The sequence below is a fragment of the Armigeres subalbatus genome, chromosome 2 (assembly GCF_024139115.2).
Source record: "Armigeres subalbatus isolate Guangzhou_Male chromosome 2, GZ_Asu_2, whole genome shotgun sequence".
Lineage (NCBI taxonomy): Eukaryota > Metazoa > Arthropoda > Insecta > Diptera > Culicidae > Armigeres > Armigeres subalbatus.
Genome location: NC_085140.1, coordinates 366,308,067 through 366,329,471, shown reverse-complemented (window position 1 = coordinate 366,329,471; position 21,405 = coordinate 366,308,067). Strand labels below are relative to the sequence as shown.

General features: G+C 40.2%; 1 protein-coding gene across 2 annotated transcripts in view; it reads right to left on the bottom strand.

The window, feature by feature from the left end:
* Window positions 1-21,191, bottom strand: part of LOC134213029 (uncharacterized) — a 37,757-nt gene extending 16,566 nt beyond the window's left edge. For both annotated transcript variants that reach the window (XM_062691497.1, XM_062691498.1), the window contains exons 1-7: window positions 20,986-21,191; window positions 20,745-20,924; window positions 12,837-13,052; window positions 12,663-12,773; window positions 4,993-5,100; window positions 4,436-4,935; window positions 4,008-4,173 (exon numbers count right to left, since the gene is read on the bottom strand). In XM_062691497.1, the coding sequence (XP_062547481.1) occupies window positions 4,008-4,173; window positions 4,436-4,935; window positions 4,993-5,100; window positions 12,663-12,773; window positions 12,837-13,052; window positions 20,745-20,924; window positions 20,986-21,145 (1,441 nt within the window). In that variant the 5' untranslated portion in view covers window positions 21,146-21,191. The remainder of the gene's footprint in view (window positions 1-4,007; window positions 4,174-4,435; window positions 4,936-4,992; window positions 5,101-12,662; window positions 12,774-12,836; window positions 13,053-20,744; window positions 20,925-20,985) is intronic.
* Window positions 21,192-21,405: the final 214 nt, after the last annotated feature.

The window sequence follows — 21,405 nt, the reverse complement described above, 5'->3', positions numbered from 1 at the left end:
TTGCTATAATTGAACCGTTTGTTTGAGAAACTGCATATGTAACATTTTTGGCTAAAATGAAATTTTTATATATTCTAAATCCTTGTCCAAAAATACGTATTCTGGCAAAAAAACGAAAAAGAAATTTTTGTTCAGGAATGTATGAAATTTTTTTCGTTTGTTTGAGAAACTACATATGTCCACGTATTTTGAAGATCAATTGTGGAATACTGTTTAGATTTTTTGCATTGAAAATGCCCCAGGGTGTTGAGTTTTGCCAAAAACTATTGATCTGTATCGAAGAAATCGAAAGATTCGGTGCAAATTTGTTCAGAAAACAGTTTTTTGTTGTTTTCTCGGAATAGTGTAAAATGGACTTATGCAGTTTCTCAAACAAATGATTCAATTGTGTATCGTATTTAAAATTGTCCAAAGATCAATGAATTAAGTGAAAAACTAGTACTAAGTTAAGTAAAAATTCTTTATATATCTATCGTGATGATTCAACCATAAATACTAACTGATTCTCAAAGCAGATCTGAATCTTTATTTATTGATCAGCATGAACTGAAACGAGGTTTATACAGTGAATATAAAGAACTAAATCTGGAATAACGACTTACAATTATCAGTGTTTCTATTCACCTATGTATTTGCCTGGTTTCTAACCTTCTTATTTCTGATATAAATAATATATAATATATTTGACTACTTGCTCAAAGGCTTTCACTTCAATCCTTCTCCTTTCTTTCTTCTCTAACGTCATTTGCCTGTTTCTAGGGTAACTTTTTGCGCGCCTACAACATCATATTCAGGGAATGTAAAACAACAACATTACCAATGACAACATCACTGTCCTCTCTTGTAAATGTTGGGACAAACTCAACTTGCAACAAGCGTTTATCCTAATATGCCATAGAATAGGACAATGATCGCCTGCCGCGCATTTAGAGAAGTAGTCGGTTTTCGATGATGTTATCAATGTTTTGACATAAACATAATTATCTGTTGACATGATTTATGTTTTACTTCTGAAATATTAGCAGATAAAAACTCGATCCAAGCGTAACCGAGTTCGGTATAATATTTTAAGAGTGTTGCGCGCGTAATAACTAGAGAAGAAGAGCTTCCATGGGTTGATTTTACGATATTTTAATTTCCACATCTCACATTTCACTTATCACATCACACTTCCCATTTCTCACTCCTTGATCATCTCTTCTCATTTCCCACTTCTCATTTTTCACTTTTCACTTTTCACTTTTCACTTTTCAATTTTCACTTTTCACTATTCATGTTTCACTTTTCACTTTTCACTTTTCAATTTTCACTTTTCACTTTTCACTTTTCACTTTTCAATTTTCACTTTTCACTATTCATGTTTCACTTTTCACTTTTCACCTCTCACTTCTCATTTCAAATTTCTCACTTCTAACTTTTCACTTCTATCTTCTCACTTCTAACTTCTTACACCTCACTTTTCTCTTTTTCCTTACCATTACTTTCTTCTTATTACTAACTTTTCACTGTTCACAAACGGCATTCAGACAAATAACCCGGTGCCGGTCTAGGCATTTTTCGGATTGGAAATTGTCTCGACTTCCCTGGGCATAAAATCGTGTTAGCCGCATGATATACGAATGCAGAAATTGTAACTTGCCATAGAAACCTCGCCGTTAATAACTGTGGAAGTGCTTAATGAAAACTGAGCTGCGAGGTGGCAATGTCCCAGTGAGAGAAGTAATGTCAATGAATAAGAAGAAGAAGAAGGGAGTCTAGTATATAAAACTAAACAATTTTTGTAGAAAAAATGTTAAAAGCTCTTTGTAGTGCAATTGCAACCATCTAAGACGAGTTTAGTACTTTCCATTTAATTCCACTACGTTTTGTTAAAGCCTGTCCACGTTAAATTTCGGACACCCATCATACAATGCGTTTTTTTTATTTTCACAAACCACCGAGAAGATCAATTTACGCGACAGATGAATCTCTCAGCTTTACGTGATGCTTTCAGCATGTTTTCATTCGCGTCCAAATTGATAAAATGGCTACAAATCAATTAGACATTGTCTAAGTGTCCGAAATTTAACGTGGACAGGCTTTATCTTTGCAGATGCGTATTTCGGCCTCAACTGTGAGGTCGTTTTCAGTGTTTCGTACTTGACTCGACTTCAAGTACGAGACACTGAAGACGACCTCACATTTGAGGTCGAAATACGTATCTGCAAAGATAACAAAACGTAGTGGAATTGAATGGAAAGTACTAAACTCGTCTCACACGGTTGCAATTTTTTGTAAAGGTAAAACGTCCTATCGTTGTGGTATGTCCTAATGTTGCGGTAGTGGTAAATAGTCGATTCTGGATATAAAAGCATTAAAACAATTGTGGATACGCTAAAACTCATCGAATTAACGACTAGAACAGCTTTTGTTTGACAATATTCTGTTCAAAATTATGAAAAATCAACATTTTTCATCAAAAATTTGAATCCTTTGAGCCTATTATTGCGGTAGTGCTAAGGTCCTATTGTCGTGGTATCGATTTCCATAAGAATTGCATGCAATACCGCAACAATAGGACTGACCTTGAAAAATGTCGCAACGATAGGCAACTGCGTCCTATTATTGCGGTAGTTTGTTTTTATTGTGATAAAAACAAAACAACATAAATTTAGCACAATTGACGTAATATTTAAGAATCTATAGTTAACGAGCAACCTATTCGAATACTGCAATGGGGAAAAATACCAACAGGTAATTTTTAAGGAATTTTTTAAATCAATTTTGTTTTGACACGGTGCTTAACCCCTCCATAATAGGTCGTTTTACCCTAGATAGTCAATTTCTCCGAACGTACGATTCACGATTTCATATAATCACTACAAAAAATCACAACTTCTGCATTTCTTGAACCAATCAACCCTTCGAAACAATCGCTGAGATCTCTAATTTCTGGAAATGGGATAATATTTTGCATTGGCCACTTGGCCGGATATATTCCACCTTTGAGAACACTTGTTTAGCACTCCTATAAGTCAACGTGCGAGATGTCAAACTTCATGATTTTGCAAAATAACCGGAAACCTGGTCCATCGGTAAAAATAGCCAGTTTTCATCAGTGATACAACGTAGCTTGCGACATCTCAAACTTCATAATTTCGCAAAACAAGATCAATGGAGCTCATTTTGAGGGTTTCTGCACAAGTTGAACATGTTCCGGAGTCTTCCGAAAGGGGAAAATGGCAAATTTTGATCATTAATGAAGCCTCACTTGCGACATCTCAAACTTCATGATTTTACAAAAGAACATCATTGGAGTTAATTTTGAGAGTTTCTGGACCAGTTGGACTTTAAAGTCAATTTGGAAAATCATTAATATGAGTAAGCCGCTTTAACAGACTAAACATTTTCCAAATGTTGCTATTGCATATTCAAACAAACTTCTCGTGAAACATTAACCATAATAAAGGGTAAAAATTGCGTGGGAAACCCGTCGATTTTTTTTTTTTTTTTGTAAAAGTAAATTCAATAGAAAATGCCGTTGCAACCCAGAAGAGTTTCCCTTGGAAATGCAGAAGAATTCTCGTTGAAATTAAGAAAAAAATAGTAAAAATTAAAAAAAAATGCCCACAGAATTTCATCTAATTTCTCGACGAAATTCTGAAATAAAATCACTGAAAATTCTTTAAATTACCTGTGGCTCTGCAGATTTTTCCGTGAAAATTCCGAAAAAAAAAATCGTGGGTATACCAAAAGATTCTGTGGAATCCCGCCTTAATACTGACATTTTCATCGGTTTTCCCCACTCAGAAAGAAGATTTTTATAAATCATTTTGTAGAATCACGGAATTCAAGAGTCTATGGAAATAATTACACGAATAAAGCCAAAACGGCCATATAAAAGCGAGTGTTCGGAATATGAGTCATGTTCGGAATTTAAGCCAAAACGAACGATTAAAGGATCCCACGAAAATATTGCAATATAACTAATTCACTGTCTGAAAACTTTGTAAAGCTAATACACTTACCAACAAACATCACGCAAGTGTCTTCGGGAGGACATACTTCGTAGCTGATAGTCTCTGCGTTGCCTTCGACGCATGCATCGTTGAACTCAGAATCACACGTCAGACAGTGGACTGCATTACAGTTGGATTCAGTACATTTGTAACATGGTGGGTCGTCTTTGCTAGCCTAGCGAGTGGAGTGTGTTATAATAAATTGATGACATGTAAAAATGATTCGGGGTCGCCTTTTTCAACTGTTGTCAATCTCGCTTGTATAAGAATCTAGCAATTTCGCATATGACCAACTTTATGCAGTTTATGGCTAGAACTTATAAAGAAATGTACAAACATCTAGCGTCTGCTGGTTATAGATATTTAACTAAAAAGTCACAACAGTTAAATGGTACGACACTGGACAAGGGAACAATAAAAAAAATACAATTCGGTACCTCAATATTGCACGCCAAATATACTTCGGAAGATGAACCGTCGTTTGTCAGTGCATTCAGACAACCTTTCTCTACAGTAGAACCGCTGATGTACGTGAAACATCCGTCATAAAATTTGGCCTCTTCACAGGCTGCATTGATACAATCTTCCGTGTCTCTGCAGGTAATGCATTCCAGATGAATATTCTCGTGGTCCACCGGTGTGTTACACCCATCAGAACTGCAAACCAAACAATTGGAAAATTCGCTGCAATCATTGAATCCTTCATCCAGATCGCAACCGTAGTGTAGACCTCCCTCGGCATCTTCCAATGTGTAGCATTTGGCTGATTCCACTGATAGGCAGTATTCGCTCCTATCAATTCCGTCCTGATGGCACTGAAGATGCGTTGGAAATTCGGCAGAGTTACACATGGATTGCGGACATGTCATAACGATGTCTCCGAGCCTGTCCGACGTTAGCCCATCCGTGCAATCCCGAGAGGTAATTTGAGTAGTAACTGCAGAGCTCATAAATCAGATTTAGAAAAATAAATGGATCTGCTATGGCCACTAACCGTCATATGCGATGTAACATTCGGTGTCATAGTCTTGACAACGAAAAGTTTCAGAAACTTCATCCATCGAATGAGAACAATCTGGACATGCATAACAAGTGAGAAACTCTGAAACGATGAAAAAACTACGCTTAATGTACGATAAAAGGCAAAAAGCTCCCCCGTAACGCTGGGTAGACACCTTTGCGTGGTGTGTTACGGTGTAAGATCTACCGCGGTCACATTGTCAGCTACAGACAAATCCTCACCCAACGAATACCTTCCCCATTATCCAACTCCGTGGTACTTATGAGGGTGTCGCTGAGTCGGGGGCTTCTCGTTAAGTAAATACTACATCAACACTTCCTTCCCCTCCCAAGTTAAGGTGCAGATGGGCGTGGCCAGGAGTAGTAATCCTCATGCTTTTGTGATTTTTATCCTAGATTGAAATCAAGCCCACACCCACTTTGATTTCTGATTGCAATCTGAATAAGGATTTCTCATACGATGACAAAACTGAGCGATTGTTCAAAGTCGTCTTGAAAGGTCTCCCCAGTGATGATATATCACTGGATGAAATTAAAATTGAAATTTCTCAATTACTTGGATTTTCACCAGTTCAAGTAATTAAGATGAAAAAGAAATCTCGCTCTGGAACTTCCCAGAGGAGTATTTCTCAAGAATTTTATTTAGTTCACTTTAACAAAAATGAACTAAATATTATGAAAACTTTAAAAAAGGCCTGTATTATGTCCCATGTCCGTGTTACATGGGAACATTTCCGCAGGCCTGGGGGAAATTTCCAAAACCCCACCCAGTGCCGTAAGTGCCAAAAGTGAGGTCATGGAACCAAACATTGTCAAATGGATGCTCAATGCATGATTTGTAATGGAACCTCTCACGCCAAGGACGACTGTCCTGTGAGAGAAGCTTCCAATACATTTAAATGTTCCAATTGTGGGGGCAATCATAAATCCAATTTCTGGGGATGGCCTTCACGCAAAAAAGTTTTGAATTGCCGTGCAAAATTGATGACGGGAAATTCCAATAGGATCCCCGATTCGCCGGGAAAACATATTTCAAACGCTCAAAATCCGCAATCATTTGCCGGTCGAGCAATTCATACCCACCACAATCAACGAACAAATTTTGCTCCTACCTTCCAACGGGTAACGAGCAGTTCGTCGAATTCGAATTTTTCAAACACGCCCTCCTATGCAAGCCTCGCAGCAGGCAGGCAAAATTTCATTTCTGAAAATTTACCGACAATGAATGATTTTCAAACCCATTCTTCAACGGAAAATAACGTTCGTTTTGACGACTCAGGTAGCATGTCTGCTTCCGACTTTAATTTTCTGAAAGAACAATTGCATCACATGATTGATGCATTGTTCAAAGCAAATACCAAAACTGAAGCTGTTTAGGTTGGTATCAAATATACTCAAAAAATTGTTTTTGGAATTCGTTTTAATGGATCCAAATAATTCTTTGAAAATTTTAAATTGGAATGCCCGCTTTTCAAAGGGTAAGGAAGATGAATTATTCAACTTCCTATCAATTCATAATGTGCACATTGCCATTATAACTGAAACATATTTAAAATCTGGTCTTTTCATTAAAAGAGAACCAAATTATTTAATATACCGCCAGCGCCTGTGGTGGGGTCGCCATTGCATTAATAGACGTATCAAACATAAATTATATTTTTCGTTTGAAACCAAAGTTTTCGAAACCTTGGGAGTTTCTGTTGAAACAAATTTTGGACAATTCTCTTTTATTGCTGCCTACTTGCCTTTCCAGCGCAATGGGCAGCAAAAGAATTTGTTGAGAGCTGATCTTCAAATTCTAACTCGCAACAAATCCAAATTTTTCATAATTGAGGACTTCAATGCCAAACACCGTTCATGGAATAATGCTAATAGCAATTCCAATGGTAAAATTTTATTTAAAGACTGTTCTGCGGGATATCCCAATGGACCAACTTGTTTTTCTTCCAGTCGAAATCCTTCTACAATTGATTTAGTTTTAACGGATTCAAGTCAGCTGTGTGGACAATTGGTAACTCATGCTGACTTTAACTCTGATCACCTTCCTGTGACGTTCGAAATCTAACAAGAAGCCATTTACAATCAAATCAGCTCTACTTTTAACCATAGAGCTGATTGGGATTTATATAAAACGTATATCGATAGGAATTTTGATGTTGATATTCCTCTCGATACCAAAAGTGCTATTGATAATGTTCTCGTATCTTTGACAAATTTAATTGTCGAAGCCAGAGGCATTGCAATTCTTAAATGTGAAATTAAATTCAACTCCTTTATTATTGACGACGATCTTCAGCTACTGATCTTTCTTAAAAATGTGAGGCGGAGGCAATACCAAAGAACTCGCGATCCCGCGTTGAAAGTTATTTGGTGAGATTTGCAAAATGAAATTTAAAAACGTTTCGCTATTCTGAGAAATACCAACTTTGAGAATAATGTCTCGAAGTTGGATCCCAGTTAGAAACCCTTTTGGAAATTACGGATTTTTTTTAAAAACCTCAAAAGCCAATTCCAGCGCTTAAAGAGGGAAATAAGATTTTATTAACAAATGGCGAAAAGGCTCAAAAACTTGCTCAGCAGTTCGAGAGTGCCCATAATTATAGTCTTGGTCTCACTAATCCAATTGAGGATCAGGTTACACCTTACACGGAGCTTCGAAGACAGGCAATGTTTTTGACCCTTCGTTGGGAACTAATTTGGATGGAGTGAGATCTATTACTAGAAAATTTAAAAATATGAAAGCCTCGGGTGGTGATGGTATTTTCTACATACTTATCATAAAACTCCCTGAGAGCTCTTTATCCTTTTTGGTTAATTTATTTAATAAATGTTTTCAATTGGCTTACTTTCCAGATAGATGAAAAAACGCCAAAGTTGTTCCAATTTTGAAGCCGGAGAAAAATCCAGCTGAGGTTTCTAGTTACCGCCCAATCAGTTTACTTTCTTCAATAAGCAAACTGTTTGAAAAGATTATTTTAAATAGAATGATGGTTCATATTAATGACAATTCTATCTTTGCTGTTGGGCAATTTGGTTTTCGCCATGGGCATTCAACCACCCATCAATTATTAAGAGTTACGAATTTAATTCGGCTCAACAAATCTGAAGGATATTCGACTGGAGTTGCTCTATTTGATATAGAGAAAGCATTTGACAGTGTATGGCATGAAGGTTTGATTGTTAAATTAAAGAATTTTAATTTTCCTCTGTACATTATTAAACTGATCCAAAGTTATTTGTCAGATCGCTCACTGCAGGTAAACTATCAGAATTCTAAATCTTATAGATTACCTTTAGGGTCAATCCAAGTTTCAAAGTGCTCGCGGTTTCGGGGGCACACCACTCGATACGGAAGCAACGCACAACTGTCATTTTTATTTTTCCACGCATGCTGCGTCGCAGCAAAGCTAAATCAACAGAAACAACAGTTGTGCACCGCATCCGTATCGAGTTGTGTGACCCCGAAAACGCGAGAACTTTGAAACTTGGATTCCGCCAGGAGTGACCTTAAGGGCTGGTGTTACCCAAGGCAGCATACTGGGGCCCATATTGTACAACATTTCTACTTCTGACTTATCTGATTTATCTTTCAGCCAAAGGGCGAAGCCTTCGTGTCAGTTTAGATATTTTCTCCACTTAGTTGCGAAAATGGAAAATTTCCCCGAATGCTTCCAAAACTCAGCTTATAATTTTCCCACATAAGCTGAGAGCTTATTATTTGAATCCTTCTAGCAGACATATTGTCACTGTGAATGGGGTTCCAATTAATTGTTCTAGCGAAGCTAAATATTAAGGACTTCTGCTAGATCAAAAATTAACTTTTAAAAGTCACATTGAGGGCATTCAAGCCAAATGTAACAAATATATTAAGTGTCTATATCCACTTATAAACAGAAAATCAAAACTTTGTCTTAAGAACAAACTTTTGATTTACAAACAAATTTTTAGACCAGGCATGTTGTATGCTGTGCCAATATGGACTAGTTGCTGCATTGCCAGAAAGAAGGCACTCCAGAGGATTCTAAATAAAATTTTGAAAATGATTCTGAAGTTGCCTCCGGGGTATAGTACCAATGAACTTCATAGATTTTGTAATATTGAGATATTGCAACAAATGTCCAACAAAATAATTTCCAATTTTAAACAAAAATCGTTGCAATCTTCTATTGCAACCGATTAGCTCCTTGTACCCTTAGTATAATTAGGTTAAGTTTAGTATAAGTTTAAAACATTGTAATTCCTACATGGTTCAATTCAACCAGAGGAAAAATCCTAACTGCCAGAGGCAATTGAAATGTATTAATAATAACTAAAATTTAATATAGCAAATAAGGATGATAGTGTTAAGAAAACACAGAACACCTAGTCTAAGTGATGACTGCATGTATTAGATAATTAGCAAAAAAATTAATAAAAGGACGTGTAAGTATCCACAGCACTACAAAAAAAGTAGACGAGCAATTTAAGAAATGCTTGAATGGGGCATATCTAGAAACACCGTCAGCAGAACACGTGGACTTCGAACCCGATCAGCACATAAGTGGATCTTAGAACAAAATCCCCATAAAAAAGTTGACCCCCTTTCGGTGGGCCAAAACTGTTATAACGAGCGTCGGGAACATCGTTCTGTCATTCTCAAATGTAAACAAATACCATATGATCAGAAAATTAGAACACTTTGTTTCAAAGAGTACAAAGGTCAGGATAGACAACCGATGTGTGGAGAAATTCAATTTCAGCATGCGTATATTTTAAACATTATCGAGAAATGGGAGATAATATCTGAAAACAAATCTCTTCTGCGCTTTTCACAACAATGGACAAGATATAAAATCAATATCGACATTTTCTTTATTTAAAACAGCTGTTTTCAGGCGATTTTATAACAATATCTTTTTTTTACCGATTACTAGTATCGAAAATGAAATGATCCTCAAATCGGTTCAATAAGTTTGTGCATGAATTGAAGAAAATTGAAGTTTTTTCAAAAATTGTTAATTAAGATGTCGTTTAAAACTGTTCTACATTAGAAACTAATCTGTGAATATGCAGTTTTCGGTTTTTTCAAAAGGATGGCGAGGGATACACCAATGTTGGTTTACAAGTTGCAAAAATGAGTTGCGAATGAAATGAAAAAAAAAATCAAACAGTTTTCAAAATTAAAGTTTTATTATTGACTAGATGTCATTCTTGTTAATACTTTTATTCCGTAGAGACTGCAATGTTGAATATATGTATATCGTCTGACCTAAATCATTAACCAAGTATACGAAAGCAAACCCCAGGACGGCGTCGCAAGGTGTTTTTAGTTTGGAATAATAATGAACTATATTAACAATGTTTCTGACCATTTTGAGAATTGAAAAGCTATTTCAACACTAATTTACTTAATACGCTTTAACTAAGCATTAGGTTAATTTGAACAACTTGGCAAATTGCTTGATAATATTCTGGTTTCAAAATTTGTACCGATAAGGGGAAATGTTGATTACATTTAATGTTCAAACAGCAAAACACTGATATTGTGAACTAATATTGTAATATTTCATTCGAAAGTTTGGTGTTACTGTAGTATGATAAATCGAAGTTTCATGTTCAAAATATTTCATAGTTAATTACAGAGTTGAGGGTCCCGTAGCGTAATTGGCTACACGTTCGCCTTACAAGCGAATGGTCATGGGTTCGATTCCCAGCCCCTCCACCAAACCCTCGTCAGTCGCCAGATGCGCAGCCTATACGGTGGCGTATTGGGGAGCGCTCTTACCGTTACGACTGCCTGATGACGACTGACAAATTGGAGGCATTCCTCCAACGTACCCGGATAAATGGCAACCGAACAATGCAACGATCATTGGATTCACGACACGGACAGATGGACACAATGGACTCACGGTGAGATGGACCAGCAACGACAACAACAATGAATAATGGAAAAATCTAAAAATGGATTCTGTGTGGATTCTGGCAGCAGAATACCACAGTAGATTCCGGCACAGTAGCGGTTAAGTAACACAGAGTGCCTACCAAATAAAGAAAGGAATAAAAAAAAAATTAAAAAAAAATTACAGAGTTTCAAAAGATAAATCGTATAATTAGAAAAATATATAAAGCTCTTTTAGTGGAATGTATTCAACCGTCTAAGACGAATTAAGTACTCTCCATTTAATTCCACCAGTTCATTTTCGATATCTTTGCAGATACGTATTTCGACCACAACTGTGTGGTCGAAATACGTATCTGCAAAGATATCGAAAATTAATTGGTGGAATCAAATGGAGAGTACTTAATTCGTCTTAGACGGTCGTATAATTAGGTTAATAATCAATTTTATAATAATCATATAATTTTATAATGATTGTGACTGGCCTTCATGAGTTGATATTGAAAGGAACAGTCGATTCATGGAAATATCAAGATGTAGAATAGAAAATCCTTGGAAGGTTACCATCACAGTAACCCAGAAAATATTGGTTTCATATGGCATAATTTGCTTACAGCGAATCTCCATGAGCCGACAACAAGTCATAGAACATCGACTCATGGAGATTTGACTGTAATTTTTATTTGACATTTTTCGCATGGTTATGCATAGGGATCCTACATTCAGAGATATGCGAAAGCGGCCATCTTGAGCCAATCGAGCTTTGAGAACTGTCAAAATCTGAGCCAAATGAACATCGTTATTGTTGCAGATCGAAAGGTATTGCGATTTAGGTGAAATAGATTTTATGAAAAGTTTTATCGAATAAACAATTTGTTTTGCTTTCGTAAGTAAAAAAAGTCTTTAATTTTAGCGAAAATGCACTGCTAGAGGATAGCCAAAATAATCAAAAAGTTTCTTCGAATGTAATGTCATGTGCAAGCCTAAACATTTTTCACTGCGGCATTGCGGCAACTTGCATTCCGTCAGGAGTGACCCTAATCTCATTATTTTCGCATGAGGATATATCATTTAAGCCCGTCGGAAACGACAACGAATCTGCTGAAGGAATGAAGAAAATCCATCCAGCCGTTTTCGAGTTATGCGGATACGATTTAATTTTTATTATTTAGAGATATTATTTACATCAACATCAGCACTTTAAACCATCAATATGGAAGAATTGGGTTACAAAACTATAAAACAATAAGCCTTTTTTTGTGGAATGTCTTTACCTCTTATAAGGCGAGTTTAGTACTATTCAATTTTATTCCACCACGACGTTGTAATTTAAAAAAAAATTGGCTAATTTTGGTGTGAATAATAATCAGATAAATAGTAAAAATCACGCGACCCCTTGCTAATTCAATACTGTTATACCATATCTTTTGACGTTTCGATGTTCCGTATACCACATTCAATCTGTTATAAGGGTACAACTTTTGCTACCCGAGTTACACATATGTTATGTGCGATCAGTCCAAATCAAGATAAGCGCCATCAGCGGAAATCCCAACCGGTCGATTGCCAATGTTCCAAGCATGTGTCATAGAAATGTTCTAGATTAGAATTATAGAGTTAGAAAATGTAGTAGAAACTAATGATTTGTGTGGTTTGTAATTAGTGTTCATCGAATTTACAGTGTTTTTTACACTTGTTTCAATACTTATATTCCCTACCTCAATACTATAACGCAGCTTTTTACTGTAACATTTAGTACAAACCTTTTGAGTTGCAATTATCAGATTCACATTCCTTACAACAATCGGTGCAATATGAACTTGAATCCTTGTCATCAGCAGAAGTGCATCCTAGTTGGAAACTTACACTGCTTTCTAAAACACACTTTTGAGAGTTTATTCGTATTACAAATGTTACAAACAATTTTCTGGGTGTACCTTGGCATCGATAGCAGTTATTTTCCTTGGGCAAACCGTGATTTTTGCAAGGTGTGAGATATTTATTCGGATTCTCCAAGCAGTCCGACTGTTCTCCATTGGCTGAGTTGCATATGACACATTCGACGATACGATTACAGCTGTCCGTAGAGCATACATCAAAGTTTTCCGGGGTGCCACCATAAATATCATCTGAAGTGCAACCACGACTTTCATCTAAGGAATAAACGAAAAAAGAAACAATGATTGTTGTGTAAATTTGTGTTCCCATCAGCATCAATGAGACTAAATTGCTTTTTTCACAAATCAAATTTGACAGTAATAAATAAATCATGACTATCGCAATGCACAACTGTGCAAACTGTTTTAGGCCCCCCTCCCCCATCGTAGTATTTCGTCACAAATTCAGACACCCCATCTATATAAGGGACGTAGCTTTTTGGTTAATCCCTCATCCCAGTTCGAGACAGCAACACGTACGGACGTGTTTTTTGCTCGCGCATTTTTTCGAAGTGTTTTTTCTCGTTCGTTCGCTATTTACGTTTTCGCTTGTCGCGTTGGCGTTATTTTCTCCTGGACCCGTCATGGGAGACTCGGTGGCCGATTCGGTCGCTGGAAAAGTCCCTAAGCGCACTGCTCTTGGAGGCGCGGGTAACCCCTCCAAGCAGCTTTTGTAGAGCAACGTGTTCTCGCCGTTGCCGCTTGATGACGCCGGCAATCCGCCGAAAAAGAGGAAGAAGCAGCAATCGCAGCTGCCGCAGGTGCAACCGGAGCGGAAGGAGAAGTGCCCGCCCGTGTTTGTGAAGGGCGATCCGCCGGATTTACGCCAGCTGATCGCTAAGGGGCTGAAATGTACTTTTCGGCTCTGCAGCGAGGGCGTGAAAGTGATGCCGGCCAACCGGGACCATCATCAATCCGTCGTGGAGTTCCTCGAGGTCCACAAGTATGAGTACTACACTCATGACCATCCCGGCACGAAGCCGCTCAAGGCTTTGCTGCGAGGACTTCACGACATGAAGGAGGAAGAGCTCAAGCAGAGCTTGAAAGTTGCGGACTGAAGCCAGTAGCCGTCCACAAGATCGCTCGTCACGACAAGGCGAGGAAATATCGCGACCAGCTTTACCTGATCCATCTGGAGCACGGCTCCACTACCTGGAAGGACCTGAAGCTGGTTGGCGTTATAAATTACACCGTCGTTGACTGGGAGCGATATCGGCCAGTGCACCGCGATGTAACGCAATGCACCAACTGCTTCAATTTCGGGCACGGCACCAGGAACTGCCGCATGAAGCCGCGCTGCAACAAGTGTGGCGAACCCCATCCGACTGACGAGTGCGACAAAATGGAGGTGGCCGATCCCAAGTGCGCCAACTGTGGCGACAAACATCGGGCCACCACAAAGGGCTGCCCAAAGCGAGCCGAGTTCCTGGAAATCCGGAAGAAGGCTTCCACCAGGATCATGCCAAAGAAGAACCGTGTTTCTGTAATCAACGAGGTGAACTTTCCAGCCATCCCTGCTCCCCGTCGTGTGGTTCCAATAGTCCCTCCGCGACAGCCGCACAAGCGACTGGCGGCGGCCGCGTCGTCGGGCTAGGCTCTTACATCGTCGTCACCATGCACCAGCGAATGGCCCCTGCTCCCCCCTCCTGGGTTCCGTCGGCAGTCAGACAACGAAGCCGTCCCACCGGAGGAATCTGCCCCACTGTACACTCCGGAGCAACTGATGCCGATCTTCGCGCAGCTCGCCACTCGACTGCGCGGCTGCAAAACCGATTCGACCAGGTCTTCACACTTGGCATGTTCATCATTGAAAATGGCTGCTAGGGTGGGCCTGGTCAACTGGAACGCTTGCTCGCTAAAGAGCAAAACAATCGAGCTGAAGGATTTCCTTGAGGAGAAGGAAATAGACGTGGCGTTCATCACCGAAACGCACCTAAAACCGGAGGTGAACATCAACATCCCGGACTTCCGCATCGTGCGACTCGACCGGCCGACCAGGGAGGTGGTGTGGCCATCGCTCTTCGCTACAACATCAACTGTCGTCTGCTTCCAAGCTTCCAGCTCAGTGTCATCGAGGCCATCGGTGTCGAAATCACCACTTCGGTCGGCACAATCGCGCTCATCGCGGCGTACTGTCCAACGCAAGCCAAAGCCGGCGATGGATCATCGGCTGCCCTTCGGAGGGACATCGTCAAGCTGACGCGGAGGCAAGGCCAGTATATCATTGCCGGCGACTTGAATGCCAAACATCAAGCCTGGGGCAACAGTCGCGGCAATCGAAACGGCACCATCTGGAGCAACGACATGGAGGAAGGCCACTACACGATCCTGAGCCCGGATTCCCCACTCGGCTGAGTCGGTCCGGTGCCCACGCAACGCTCGACCTCTACGTAACAAACCTGAGTGACCACGTCTCGCAGCCGGTTGTATACCAGGAGCTCAGTTCGGATCACTATCCGGTGGTGGCGGAACTGGGCTCCTCGGTCAATCGGCACCAGCAGTTACGGCGGAACTACCACCGAGTGAACTGGCAGCGTTTCCAGCAGTGCGTCGATAACACCGTCGACTACGAGGTGCGTCCGGAGACGCCGGAAAGTATCGACCGCCAGCTGTGCGCTATCGAGGAGGCGATCACGGCGGCCCGAGAGCAACACGTACCGACGGCTCGGCAGGTAAGCGACTCCTTAAACATCGATACACTCACCAAAGATTTGATTCGATTGCGGAATGTCACTCGCAGGCAGTTTCAGCGTACTGGACTGCCTGAGCTTAAAACACGCTGCAATCGAATCACAAAATTAACAAGTCCAGAATGATGGACCTCAAAATAACAATTTCTCGAATAAGATCCGCATTCTTCCACCTAAACCGTTCTGAAAAATGACCAAAATACAAAAATCCAAGCCTCAGCCCATTCCACCTTTGATCCCACTAGACAATAATTGCTCTAAGGATCGCTTGATAACTCCTGCAGAGAAGGTCACTGAAATAGGTCGTCACTTCGTCAGCTCACACAATCTTGGGCAGAACATCGTCAGTCCACACGAAGCAGCCGTCAACGAGCATGCTAACAACATCCATTTGATTCCCAACGACTTCTCGGAGGGAGTTGGAGATCACAACTGGTGAATTGACGGCCTATATCAAATCATCGAAGAATATGAAGGCCCCAGGCTTCGACAGCATCCTGAATCTCGAGCTCAAACACATGAGTGCGCCGTTCTTTGAGCACCTCTCGCTGATCTTCAATCAGTGTCTCCGGCTCAGCTACTTCCCATCGGCCTGGAAGTCAGCGAAAGTCATCCCCATCCGGAAGCCTGGGAAGGATCCTTCCTCACCCAAAAGCTATCGTCCCATCAGCCTTCTCTCAGGATTATCCAAGCTATTCGAAAAAGCTATTCATCACCGGTTACTTGAGTCTGCCGAAAATCTCAACATCTTGCTCGAGGAACAGTTTGGTTTCCGACGCGGTCGGTCAACTGTACACCAACTGACCCGAGTTACCAACGTCCTCAGAAGGAACAAGTTTGTCTCAAAACATCCGCCATGGCCTTACTCGATGAAGGCATTCCACAATGTATGGCATGATGGCCCGGTGTACAAACTACAACGCTACAATCTTCCCAGCTACCTGGTGAAAATCATCAACCATTACCTGTCGACAAGGACATTCCGGGTCTCAATCAGCGGAGCGAGTTCAATGCGCACAACATCGTCGCAGGCGTCCCCAGGGCAGTATCCTCAGGCCCCTGCTTTTCAATCTGTTCACATCCGACATGCCAGAACCTCCAGAAGGCGGCATTCTGTCTCTGTTCGCAGATGACACATCCATCGTCTACAACGGTAGAGTGATCAGAGCGCTAGTGGCAAAACTCCAACGATGAGGCCTGGATGCCCTGACAGAGTACCTCACCAGCTGGAAGATCTGTATCAACGCGGCGAAGACCCAGGTCATCATTTTCCCCACTCCAAATCCCCTAAACTTGTTCCGCCTGGGGACTGTAAAATCATCCTCAATGGCACGACTGTGAATGGGCCAATGAGGCCGACTACTCTTTGGCTTGACCCTCGACAGCAAGCTTGTATTTTCAGGCAGCAGGTTGACAAAACGGTGACAAAGTGTAACGTCTTGTTGAAACTACTGTACCCTTTGATCAACCGCCGGTCGTCATTGTCCCTGAAAATAAGCTTGCTGTCTACAAGCAAATCATCCTCCTGTGATAGAATATGGCATGCCGGTCTGGGAGAGCTGCGCTAAAACCCACCACCTCAAACTTCAACGGGTCCAAAACAAATTCCTGAGGATGATCCTCAACACCCTCCCAGGACAAGAACATCCGAGGTCCACCGTCTGGCCGGAATAAAACCTTACATGAACGCTTTGGTGAGTGTAAAGAAAAGTTTAGGGTCCGTTGCTTGCATTCCGATCAGGCTCCAAATAGGGCGCTAGTTCCAATCTAGGTTATCAAATTTTTATTGTGAATATTAGTGTACATAGTAGTTAGGTTATCAAATTTCTGAAATAATCAATTCCTCCTAAAGGATGATATGGTAAATCAAGCTAGATAATCTTTTGAAATTTTATTGAAAATAACCTTAAAAAAGAGACTAAAGTTGAAGGGCCTTGTGGCCAACCACTTGAAATGTTGTTAAAATACTGTACTATACAAAAATTGAAAAATAAACGAATTTAAGTCAAAAAGCCAAAGTGGTTAATCCCTATCCCTGCGTTAAACATATTGTATTAAATCGAAAAATTCACAACTCGAAATTCAATCCACTTTTTCCTTTTCAATAAAAGCGAAAAAACCAAAATTTGTTCATATTTAAAATTAAAATTTAAAAATTACTCGAAGTGTCTTAAAGCTTTCAGTCAACTGATATTCATAATTCTTATGCTCCTTCCAGAGATGAGCCAGGGCTGCAAGTCTCGTTAATAAAGACAAAAATAAGATCATATGCTAAGATAACAGCCCATAAAGGCATGACTGTCCCTCCCAATAAAAGTCAAGACAGAACATTTATGCAGTATGATATCGACGCTGCATCTTAGATCTATAGCTTACGGAAGTATCAGGGGCCCTCCTTAGCCGTACGATAAGACGCGCGGCTACAAAGCAAGACCATGCTGAGGGTGGCTGGGTTCGATTCCCGGTGCCGGTCTAGGCAATTTTCGGATTGGAAATTGTCTCGACTTCCCTGGGTATAAAAGTATCATCGTGTTAGCCTCATGATATACGAATACAAAAATAGTAACAAATATAGTGAACACGTTGTATTCGCGGCATTTCTGCAATACCTGACGTACGGCGAACACCTGGTCTGTGGTAGAGCGTTCACCCATAAATCCCGCCTGTTACTGCCCCACGAACTCTCTTGCAATTAATGTTAGTCGGCGGCATAAAATTTGGGAGAGTACCTTGTAGGCGGCGTTCAGCAATGTGATTGCGCAGTAGTTGCTACAATCCAGCTTATCGCACTTTTTGTGGATGGGACACACGACACCTTCCATCCACTACTGCGGCAGAACCTCATCCTCCGTAATCTTGGTAATGAACCAGTGCAGCGCTTCAGCCAGTGCCTCACCACCGAGTTTAAACAACTCTCCTGGTAGTTGTTTTTCAGCCGGCCAAACACTGCTCTAGACTGAATAATATGAGCAACTTAAATAATATGCATATAACAATGAATTCACTAAAAACGTAGCTTTCAGCCGTTTCGCACATGAAACCGGAGTTTGCCATCTGTTTAACCGAGCTCATTATAGAAAGGCAACAAAACGTTTCTATAAGAGTAGGGGAACTGCTCCTTGAATTCATACCATGTACCCAAATCAATACCATTCGAAAATAAAGAATTGCTGCGCAAATTGTTTTGTTTCCCATTTTTCTGATTTTTTGCAGTAGTGAGCAACAACAAAACACGACACAAATTGAGCCTAAATTGCTCTATGACTCATTATTAATTGAAAAGGAATGTGTGCAAAAACAAAACTTACGTACTGATGTTCTGGAACAAAAAACCCGTTAGATATTTCGGATCACAGCTTTATTTCCGTCATATAATCATTAACATTATTTGATAAGTGCTCTGAACTGCACAATCGATGCTGTAAATAGGGAATTTGCTATCAGTTTATCACAGACAGTAACTCACAGATAGGTGCAAATAAATCGATATCCGGCGGAGATAAGATGTTTCCGGACCAAACGTGTTGAGCTTTGGCAGCATGGCATATTCAGGGGCACCATGAATATCCGCTCTGCGAGATATTTCGTGGGTTGCCCAACGTGGTAGGATTTGACAGCCGCTGTTAAATTTCGAAAGCGGCATTAATCCAAAAATAAGAGGTAGCCTTAGTTAACGCGATTAGTTCTCTGTGTCTGTCGAATCGCTATCAAGAACCTTTTTCAGCGGATCATTGTTCATTCACCTTCTCCACGCACCGTCCTCCATCTTCATCCCGTCATAGATGGTAGCGAGCGTAGGTTCATCACGAGCATTGCCCAGGTCTCGCGTCGATCGACGGCGAGCTCTTTTCGATCAAAATGTTGTTCGGAGTCCAAAGTAAGAACATTATAGAACGATGTGTCACCAATTTTCTTTTCTGCAGCTTCTCTGAGCTAAATTACACAAACTTTCTTTGACACACGGCACTTTCCATCTACTCCTCCGGCAGCACCTCATCTACCTCAATTTCCTTGATTACCTAGTTCAGCTTCCTAGCAGAGCCCAACAATTGTGTTCAAGCTTTCCTAGTAGGTAGTTGATCAACCGCAGCTCCTGGATGCAATTAGTGGTGTTGCCGCTATCTCGAGTTTTGTGTGTTTCGTTTTTTGTTTCAGTAGGTGCTCATATTCATCGTCATTCCAGTCGTATTTTTAATACGAAGTCATTACCCCCCCACCCACCTCATTAGAGTTCATCCACACAAGTCACATGGTCTACGCCGCTTGATCGACATATTCCAGCATTAGTTGATGAATTTTCTATCTGATTGGAAGATGTGATTACCTAGTTGACAGGGTTGATGACGCAGTTCAACTGACTTACTGCGTCAAACACTAGGCACCGAATCCGTAGTCAGCTTCACACCCAGTGCTACATATTTCGTGGCCAATCTGGTTCTTCATGACTAATTTGCAAAACTTAAAGTCGCTAGACAGAATCTGTGATGTTCATATTTTAATGCACATATTCAAATGATATTAGCACATTTTTTCGAATGATATTCAGTCGAATGATAATGGTAATGGTCGAATGACATTTCGTCGAAAGGACATTTAGTCTGAAGGACATTTAATCGAATAGACATTTAGTAGAAAGTGGATACTCTTTCTTTTACTTAAAATTCACACAATAAGTAATTAGTTCAGTATAACATACACTTCCAATCATAATTCTTTAATGGTTAACCCGACATATTATTTCAACCATAATGCAAATGTCCTTTTGATCTAATGTCCTTTCGACCAAATGGCATTTGATGAAATGGAAAAATCTTTCCACCAAATGGTATAGATTTGTTGAAATGGCTGTCAGTTGATAAAACTAAAACCAAAATTGAAGATTAAGACCCAACATACGAATCGAGAAACTATGAACACCAATGACTCAGAACATTGTGGAACAAATACATTTCAAGTCATTCGGTTGAAATACGATTTAGTAATTCTTAAAAGAATACATCAATAGAAGGCACTAGTGCAAAGTGTCTAACAGGAGGTTTACAATGTTTTTATTCCTGGATAAAAAAAACACATTCTGATTCTGTACACAAAAGCGTATTCTAACTATTCAACACTAAACTCATTGTTGCCGAATATTTAGTTAGTGTTGCATCTGTTGGACTGTGCCGCGACGATAGTTCGGTTTCCTATAATGCATTTTTGCTGATTCTGCACTCACCCAGTTTTCCAACATAACAATCATCATCCAATGCGTCACACGCTACTGTCGTGCAGTCATCCAATATAGAACATTTTTCACAAACCGGCACGCGTGCCTTGTTACAGTGCTCCTCAGTACATGGAGTGTCCAAAGGCGTCACTTCTCCGGTGTAACAACCGCGCACAACCAGACCGTCATCTGAAAATTACATTTCCCACGTGAATACAAAATCTTCCAACTTTAAACATGCATTTCCCACTTTTATATATGGCACAAGAGGATTCACACGGTTCACTTTCATATACATCAGTTATTTCTTCCGGACAATCTTCACATTTCACACAATTCACTTCTGCAGAAATGTTTTGTAGCTTCGAAATCGTTAGCACCAGACAGGTTAATGTGGTTAGATACTTCATTCTTCACAGGTGTTGTGCATTTGCCTCCTGAACTATCTAGCGCACATGTTACGCGAATAAACCCGTCCAAATTAAATCCCGATCACAAATAAACCAATCAATGGTATGATTTACTCATATATAACCTTTCCTAATCTTACTTTTGTCATCATTTGGGGCCTCTAATAGCACCATTGATTAGCGAAATGTGTGTTATGATAAGCCAGGCATTGGTGGGTCCAGTAGCGTAGTCACATTGGTGGTTTCTAGATAAAACCCTT